The sequence below is a fragment of the Triticum aestivum genome, chromosome 1B (genome assembly GCF_018294505.1).
Source record: "Triticum aestivum cultivar Chinese Spring chromosome 1B, IWGSC CS RefSeq v2.1, whole genome shotgun sequence".
Lineage (NCBI taxonomy): Eukaryota > Viridiplantae > Streptophyta > Magnoliopsida > Poales > Poaceae > Triticum > Triticum aestivum.
The window spans coordinates 656,987,169-656,996,937 of NC_057795.1; the positions used below are offsets into that span (position 1 = coordinate 656,987,169).

General features: G+C 49.6%; 1 protein-coding gene across 1 annotated transcript; it reads left to right on the forward strand.

Moving 5' to 3' along the window:
* Positions 1-463: 463 nt before the first annotated feature.
* LOC123098907 (monothiol glutaredoxin-S9) lies at positions 464-1,532 on the forward strand. The gene has a single exon (XM_044520987.1). The coding sequence runs from the start codon at positions 736-738 to the stop codon at positions 1,168-1,170; it is 435 nt and encodes a 144-aa protein (XP_044376922.1). The 5' UTR covers positions 464-735; the 3' UTR covers positions 1,171-1,532.
* The last annotated feature ends 8,237 nt before the right edge of the window (positions 1,533-9,769 follow it).

The following is a 9,769-nucleotide window of genomic DNA, read 5'->3' on the forward strand; positions in this document are numbered from 1 at the left end:
GATATCATGACGCTATCACGATGGCTTTCCCTAAAAAAATACAGGAAAAATACGTCCACATTTTTCATAGTATTTTAAAATTAAGAATATATCTCTACCACACCTCAAAAACCACTCTGCTGGGTATAAACAGACAGACCACTCCTTTTCAAAAAAAAAAAACAGATCACTGTTAGGACACATCATGCGCCTCATCCCCACCCTCCACACCTGATCCCAGTCTCTCCACGGCGTCCTCGTGCGGCACGGCAGCCGCCCCCGGCCCCACCCGCCAGTCACCAGGAGAGATCCAGCCACCCGGGCAATCGTCACCGGCCACGTCGCCCCCGGTCACGAGCCGGGCCCGCCGAACCACCGCGCGGTCTCCCCCGCAACCGCGGCTGACGCGCCGCCACGTCACGCCGCACCCCCGCGTCGCACCACTTTGCATGCGCACGCACACGGCCGCGCCGCGACCGGCGCGAGAAAGCCGCGGTCGCCGTCGTCCTCTCTCCGCGTGGGCCCCGCCGCGGAGAGAAACGCTCGCCACCGCGCTGGTGACGGGCGGCTGACGTACGCCGCTTCCCGCCGTGAGCTCATCGCGCTTTATATATCCGGCCTCCCAACGGCCATTGCCCATCGCACCACCACGGACGCAAGCAAACTGCGCAAGGCACCCAGCGGAAAAGGCAGCGGAGGAGGAAGAAGAAGAGCTCGATCGATCGCGTGCGTACGTGGCCCGGCCGGCCGATCGAGATGTACCAGGCGATCCCCTACAGCGCGGGCCGGCTGCCGGCGTGGCCGCGGCGGTCCGAGCAGGCCGAGGCCGACGGCGCGGCCGGCCAGGAGGGCGGGCTCGCCGACGCGGCGGCGAGGGGCAACGGCGGGGAGGCGGTGAGGCGGGCGGTGGCGGAGAGCCCGGTGCTGGTGGTGGGGAGGCGCGGGTGCTGCCTCAGCCACGTGGTGAAGCGGCTGCTGCAGGGGCTCGGGGTGAACCCCGCCGTGCACGAGGTCGCCGACGAGGCCGAGCTCGCCGCGGCGGTGACCGGGGACGCCGGCGAGGCCGTCGTCGCGCTGCCGGCCGTGTTCGTCGGCGGGCGGCTCCTCGGCGGGCTGGACCGGCTCATGGCCGTGCACATCTCCGGCGAGCTGGTGCCCATACTCAAGGACGCCGGCGCGCTCTGGCTCTGAGCCTACTCCGAGCAAAACCAAAGACGCATACGGGACGGGGTACTACGGACGTACGCACAACCGTTTGATCAGGAGTTAATCTTTTCTCCTTCTTTTGATTTCTCCTTTTGACTCTTGAGATCATGTGAGTTACTGCTGCTCGATCTTCAGTCTCTCTTGATTGGGATCAATAATGGAGTACTAGTATGTACTAGCTAGCTATAGTTAGGCTTAAATTCTTTTGATTAGGGGATGAAAAAATTAGGAACTATTGTGCCATCTCGTGCTTATTTTCGACCACACGCTTGTAAATACATGGATGAGTGAAGAGGGGTGTACTATTTAGCACTGTATAAATCATGTTCCTTTCATCTTGCACGTCAGTTTTCTAGACGCCAATTCATTTTGTTTTTTGAAGGTTTCTTTAGCGGGCTTATGATGTTATCACGAAATGGCACTGTGTTGGATATTTGTAATCCATGACAGGTGCTTGCTTGTTGCAGCTGATTTTCCCTCTCTCTTCTTCTATGGCACTCCTTCTATTTTAAAATGTAAGATATTTTTTGACACTATACGTATGGTTCACCACCACAACACTCAAGCTAAGCTGGTGCTAGCTGCAATTTAGTCGATGTCATGATGAATCTTATCAGTGCAACAACGACGTGTGACGTGTGATCATCACGAGCTAACCTCACCCACGTGGCGCCCGCAGGAAGCCAACCACCAAGTTATTAGTATAAACAAACTAATCATGATGCATTTCTTATGAAGGTTGATTAACTCATTCCACCCTGCAAAAAATCCCCTCTCCTCCGAGTGCTCAAATTGCTATGATTTTTCACATCTGCTAGAGGCCGTTTCCGTTCTAGGTTTATTTGGTTGTTTGTCTGCTCATGGTCCCTTTTGTGTTGTTGGTTTGAGCCAACATACCCTCTATCCCACATGTGATGTGCCAGCCTTTTCTCCTTCCTATAATTTTTGAAACAACGATGCAACGACACGGCCAGAACACCCCGAATGAACAACACGAATACCCAAATGTCAAAATGAATTTTAGGTCGATGATGTGTCGGATCGCACATCAAATCCACAACCAAGACGATAAGAGCTCCCTTTTTGTCAATGTAGAGAGCTCCCTTTTTGTCAATGTAGAGAGCTCCCTAGGGAGTTTAGAGCAACTCCAGCAAAGTCGCCATGATGAGCAAATCGCTGTGATAACCATGAATGTGGTGATTCCGGCTAAAAAACGCACTCTAGCAGAGTCGCCATATCATGCCATGTCATCGTAATTTCAGGAGCACTCCATATCTGGCCTCTAAACCTTCATATTTGGAGTCACGGGGCTGCCTTTGGAGCACACTCCATATGGTAGTTGTGTGTGGCGGGAAGGAAACTTTACGTGGTCCCCCGTCTCACATGGGATGACATGAAAGTGAGGGAAAATGGATGTCCCATGGATAAATGGGTCCCACGTGTGGAGGCAGCTAAATATGGTGACTTTGAGTTTGTGCATAGCTATCGTAGGCTTCCATATTCATATAGAGCACGCTTTATATGCATTATATTGAAGCTGCCGAGGTGATGCACAAACTCAATATGGAGACTCGCAGGGATGCACAAACTCAAACTAAATATTTGCATTATTATGCATTATGGCATCTTCGGTATGGATTAGGATGGACGGAAGTGGTCGGCGATACGGCATGGAAGGGGAGGCGTTGGCGTGGGAGGGAAGAGTAGCGGCAGGGGAAATGTCGCTCGCATCAAACTATTCTTGGGATGGAGTGCACTCTGAAATATTCCCCCACAACGAAGGCTCGCAGGCCTAATTTGGAACGGCCTCATTTATGCCGATCGCACATGGGATGATGACTCTACTAGACCGCTCTTTGCCCTAAAAAAGCCAGACTGCCCTTTTCGACAAATATCGCCAAACAGACAGATTATTATTGCATCAATAATCACCGTGATTCTGCTAAAATTGTTCTTAGAAGACGGCGATGGTGTAACTTGCGGAAAAAAGCAAGATCTTGAACCACACGTCGGCATGTCGGCCCCTAGGTGCGTGAAGTAGAAACCTACCTCGCAAAAAATGACAAGCCACGACTCAACGGCACGTACTATGTAAGAATATACATAGATCGCTACTGTGGGCAGGTGCCGGTGGGGAAACAACGAGAACCCCATGAGTTGTCAAAGGGCAAAAAATAAAAACCGCACGAAATGACATAGGTGCATGCGTGCATCCTTGTGTCGTTTCTCCTCCTCCTCTGCTTCTTTCTTTCTTTTTTTTGCGTGCTGTTGGATGCGAGCAGATCGACAAAATCATGCGCGGCACGTACGTGCAGGTGCCCTACGTCAGGCTGGCCGGAATGGCACTGCCCAACCAACTTTGGATAGGACCCGCTTGTCCCGGACGGAGAAGAAAATTCGACGACGTCTATTTGTTCCAAAGTACACAAGTCGTACCACGTAAGTAGGAACCAAAAATCCGAGTTCGATATGAGAGCTTGAGCCCAAGTGGCCAAGTAGTGAGCGAGACCCCGTGCACTCTCCCACAGTCCCAACCAAGGAAGAAAGACAGGCCTTCTGAGGGCCTCTTTGAATTGAAGGATTTTCATAGGAATATTGGAGGATTCCAATTCATTGGATTTTTTCCTAAAGAAGCCCTTTGGATCAAAGGAACCACACCTCCAAAATTCCTATGGATGCATTCCTACACCTCAATCCTTATAGGATTTCAACATCCACTATAACCTCTTTTTTACACTGATTCGCGTAGGATCGAGGCACTTTTCCTGTGTTTTTCCTGTGTTCCATCCAAATGACCATTCTTTTAGTTTTCCTCTATTTTGTAATCCTCTGTTTTGCACCTACAATCCCGTCAAATTCCTGTGTTTTTTGAATTCCTTTGTTTTCTAATCCTGTGATCCAAAGAAGCCCTGAAATTCCACACAGTAAAATTGAAGTTAGTTTCCTGTTGAAATTCAACATGGAAATTCCCCAGCACCACTGCTAATCCGAGGTAGACGCTGATCTATCTAGTATTAGCTTCAACAGTGAGAACACTGATCAAACGCAGTGTCTCAGCAGTAAGGTGGAGATTGCGTACGTAGGAGGTAGCTAGTGCGAATATGAAATTGGCCTTTGACCATCTCCGGCCGTTGGGCAACCACCGCAGTAGAGCTGACGCCCCTCCGATCATGGGAATTCCACCTTTTCTTCTAACGGGAAAACGACATGGTAGTGATATACCCTCTCTCAGAGTATTCCCTCGAGGTAAAAAGGGTTACCGCATGCGCAAGAGCTGGTGAAGCCGGCACGTCGCGCTCACGCGCAATTCGCCCGGATCCAGATGAGCTCAGCAGCCCGAGAAGCACGAGGGCGCGAGCCAACGAATGGTGGGTGAATTGAGTTGAAAGAGAAGAAGAAAGGGACGGTGAAAAATATCAAACTGAAATGGTCAAGAATTTCCAGAAGATTTACGTTCACTTGTGCCGAGCGAGTCTATGGCCAATGAATCGTCGGAAAGCATTCTGATGACGCTGAAAGCCTGAAAAAACAGTAGCACGCTGCATGGTGGCTTCGACATCAGGCCACGGTTAGGTTCTGAGCGTTAGGTACATCTCTCCTTTTCGGAGTCTTCAACTTTTACGCGATTCCTACCGTAATTGAACCGAATTGTTGCTCGCGTAATTCATGTGAAATTCTCATGGATTTTCCGAGCTCCTTTCATGGCCTTAGGTTTACTGGAGACATAGTAATAATCTTGATAAGGAGATGCCATAATATTTGACACGACGACTCTTGGAATCCAAATTCCTGTTCCTGAGCTACTAGCACAGTCTACAGGAGACGTGGTCACAGATTAATCGACCGATGTCACCCCAGGGGCGTCTAAAACTCTAGCCAAGGAGTGTTATTAAAAACGTGTAGAAGTAATCGTGCGACGACGACCCCGATCGACAGCAACGTTGTCGCGGCAGCCTACGTGGCGCGACCAAGGCCACGGTAGGACGACGTGGGGTGGAGATCCGGAGGATCGCACCCTGACATCAACGTGTTTGACAAGTAGCTACCCGGTGGTTGGATGACAGATAGTAGTACTTACTTAATAATTAGAGATAGCAGCACTACTTAATTACACCACACGTACCGTTAATGGCCTGCCAAGACGAACGGCTCCTGGCCGGTTGATGTCACACCCTTGCTCATGTGCTCATGGACACACACGTCATGGATCATCAGGAAATGGTTTCCAGCCCGGCCTAGTGGGAGGAGGATTTTGGACTTGGTCTTTGTTAAGCAAAAAAAATAAGCATCTTTTGTTGTTTATAAGCTACAATTGGGCGGTAATTGTCTTTGGCTCCTACGTGCATATGCACCCATTGTTGAAATACACATTTTTAAAAGTTAAAAAAATCGGAACAAAAATCCCGTGTGTATATCCAGACATTTTATGTGCGTGCACAAGGTTTCAGTGAAAAACAATGTTTTTTGTGGCTTGTGTAAAAAAGACAATTTCTGATGCTTCATTCTAACTATTCACGAGGCATTTCTTTATCTTTTTTACACAAGCCACAAAAAACGTCGTTTTTCACTGAAACCTTATGAACGCACATAAAATGTCCGGATATACACGTGGGATTTTTGTTTCGAATTTTTTAATTTTTCGAAATGCGTATTTCAACAATGGGTGCATATGCACCTAGGAGCCAAAACACCGCTCTCACAATTAGGCTGCTTTGGATGCTAACTACGATTAATTAGGCCGCGAGCATCATCAAGTCCAGGGGAATGAACCTATTCCATCACCCCTTGTGCCAAACCGACAGGATGGGCTTGTGCTGGCCTATCACAACTTGCTTGATGCCGGAAACGAACATGGACCCTCCCTCTACGCTGGCTGGAGTGGAACAAAAGCTAGCTAGCTAGGAGGATCAGGCATCAATATCATCATCATCGTCCTCGTCGTGGCGATGCATTGTTGTTGTGTACCACTACCTGTTTTGATGCCAGGGAACCTTTTCCTTTTCTTTAGAAGTGAAAACACTTTTGTGCAAAAATACCACATGGATATGCCGGCTTATCGGTCGCGGTTTTCATATGTAAAAGCGCAGAGAATAAAATGAAAATATAGAAGAAGCAGGCATCAGATAGATTGAGTTGCTTTCTTTCCATTTTTTTTCATTTCGTATATGCACATATGTACTATTGTTCTATGGTTTCGAGGCTTCAAAAAAAGAACCCCTGAAAGGAAAACAGCATGCCTGTGCATTTATCGGCTGCGATTTCCGTTGTGTGCGTGGTGAACTGACGTGCAATGCGGAGTTCAAGCGGGTCTTATCCAAGCACGGAGATGAAGAAGCCATAGGATGAATGATGGGCAAAGACCAAAGAGTGCTGCTGTCACGCGGCTGGACCCGTGAAAGCAACCGGCATGTGTGCACCCTGGCTCCTCGATAGCCCTTGGGGCGATGCAAGGGCCAAATTGTGTGTGTGTGTGTGTGTGTGTGTGTGTGTGTGTGTGTGTGTGTGTGTGTGTGTACAAATCATAATAATATCTGGATTTGGACATGGGCAGGGTGTCAAGATAGATGATAGGCTTCAACCCAGCACGAGGAAACAAAATGAGTGATGATGAAGGAAGGCAAAACAACTGGGTAGACACGACATGTGATGGCAATCAAACGAATGGAACCTTTGCACGGACGAGCGCACCTCTCTTTCCAGATCAAGCACAAGACACCACCATAAGGAAGAAAAGGCTTTGCTTGGACCACAGCCAGTTTCTCCATGGCGAGGGGGTTCGGATGCCGTACCTTCGCCGCGAAGATCTGACACTTGAGAGTCTGTGATGAATCGGCTGAATTGCGGTGTTCTTGGTCCTTGAGGTGGTGAGTATGTTGATCCTTGGCAGATTGTGTTGGAGTTGTGTCGAATATTGTGTACAAGGTAGGTTACAGTTGGACTTGTAGTTGTATTGTGTTTACATAGGATATGGAGTCGTGTCCTAATAGGACACTTGTATCCTAGGCCTCTCTTATATAGTGAGGGTAGACACACGATGTAACCTATGCCAACATAATAGCACCGGAACGCAGGGGAAGCCGGCGGCATGTGCCGGTGTCCAGGACGACCGGGTACGGTATTGTAGCGGTATCATGGGGAGGAGCGCCCATAGTCAGGCCCCGGGGATGTAGCCATATCGGTGAACCTCGCTAACAAATCTCGGTGTCGTGCTCGTGTGATTGCTTGGTCGTCGGATGATCAGCGGTATGCCTCGGATTTATTCTAACAAGTGGTATCATGAGCTAGGTTATTTGGAGGTTAGATTGTTGATTTAGAGGATGTCAACGATTGATCGATGGAGCGGCTGCGAGGGTTGCCAGATGCCTGCGGTGAGATCGAAGTTGCTCGTGGAGGTCAATGGAAAGATCAAAAGCAGTCAAAACGGTGAAAAGCAGTTGCGGGTTTCGATCAAAGCGGTGGTTGACAGCAATCAGAAAAGTTTTCGACGAGTTCGTACAGCAACAGATCTGATCGGCGGCTAGGTCACGCAGCAGGCGCAGCTGCAGCGCTACAGGAGGTAGCGGCTAGGCGGCACGATTGACAGGCGCCGTGCACTGGTGGGCAAGCCGGCCCGTGAGCGGCCCAGGAAGCAGGCCAGCTGAGTTGCAGGCGTGGCACAAGGGAGCCGCTGGGCAAGATGTGTGTGCTGTGCAGGGCCGATTGAAGCAACGCGTGATTTGTTTGAAAAAAAAAATACGGCACAAAGGCTTAGTCAGACCGGGATGCTATCATGAAAGAAATAGAGAAGCTCGTTCAACAGCTACGTACGTGTGGTCAATTAGGAGTTTGGCTTGCTTTGTTAATCTCCTTTGGTGTTCACGCGGGAAGGCTATGAAGGATTGTGCTTTGGGTTTTCTTTGCTGGTACACTTCTGTGTATGGATAGCGTTGGTTACGGTGAAGGCTTGAGGAGTCTGGAGCGTGTCGTTGCAGTCGGATATATTCGGCTGGGTCGGACTGGACAGTCTGACGGGATCGACACAAGTCGGTTGATACAGAAGACGGTGATGAGATCGGCAACAACAATATAGGAGTGTGATGCTGATGGTGACCGGCTTCTGGGCGTGGAAACACGTGGTGCACATGCTCGAGGCTTGTGCGGCTTCGACAAGACTATGGCGCGGGGTTGATTCAAGGTGATGTACACACGGAGCTTGAAGTCGACGGGGCGTGGGGGTGGACTGATCATCTATCATGGAGTCATGTTGAAGGTGGAGCTGGAGTCTGGAGGACTTCACTTGGTGCTGATTGAGAGGCTACGGCGTAAGAGCTCAGAGAGTCGAAGCCTATTCAGCGGGAAAAGCGAGTGACATGCAGTTCGGACTGGAGCCCAGTGGTCTGATGGAAGCGTGAAACTCGTCATCGGTCGGTGATGACCGGTGGTACTCTGCAGTGGGGGTTGAGTGGTGTGGTTTCGCGACCCTTGAGACTCGACCGGGACAGCGGAGGCTCGACGCGGTAATAGCGGCGAGGCGTGCGGTATGCACGGGCATGGAGACGGGCCAGGGCTCTGGTGGTCATACATGTGGTGAGACAACTGCGAATTTGACTCAGGGTGACTATAAGCAATGGTGAAATTCCTTCAAGTTTCAGATAGGCAGTCAAGAAAGGAGCAGTGATCTTGAGTCAGGTAACTCTTATGTGTGACAACCAATATGTGAGTTGTTCCCTTTCACGCAGGTCAGTGATCGGTGTGTGATGGCGTTGGACTGATACTCTGAAAGTTGGGAGCACAAACTAGAGTAACAAGGAACTTAATTTTGCTCGAGTGTTGACTGTGGTCAAGAAAAGGAGGGACTACAAGTTGCAGGTGGAGTCATATGAAGTTTTTGGAGTAGCAGCGGTACTCATGGGATATACTCAAGTTCAATGTACATGGAAGTTTGACGCATTGACGAATTCAAGGTGGTGGAGAATATTCGCCAAGGTGGAGTTTGTTGGAGTTGTGTCGAATATTGTGTACAAGGTAGATTACAGTTGGACTTGTAGTTGTATTGTGTTTACATAGGATATGGAGTCGTGTCCTAATAGGACACTTGTATCCTAGGCCTCTCTTATATAGCGAGGGTAGACACACGATGTAACCTATGCCAACATAATAGCACCGGAGCGCAGGGGAAGCCGGCGGCATGTGAGTGTCCAGGCGACCGGGTGCGGTATTGTAGCGGTATCATGGGGAGGAGCGCCCATAGTCAGGCCCCGGGGATGTAGCCATATCGGTGAACCTCGTTAACAAATCTCGGTGTCGTGCTCGTGTGATTGCTTGGTCGTCGGATGATCAACGATATGCCTCGAATTTATTCTAACAGATTGCAGATCATACAGGGGGGAACAACTACTGAATCGGACAACGATAGTAAGAAGCGGCGACTGTTACAGGCTTTGAAGTTGAGTTTATTTGAATCCACCTGAGCCCTTCGAGCTCAATGGGGAAGAGGTGTAGGATGAAAGGTACGAACAAATCACTGATCAAACCCAGCAAACCTGCTACTATTGATATTTCCACAGAAGAAATGTGGTTTGGGCACAGAAAAGCACATACTGGG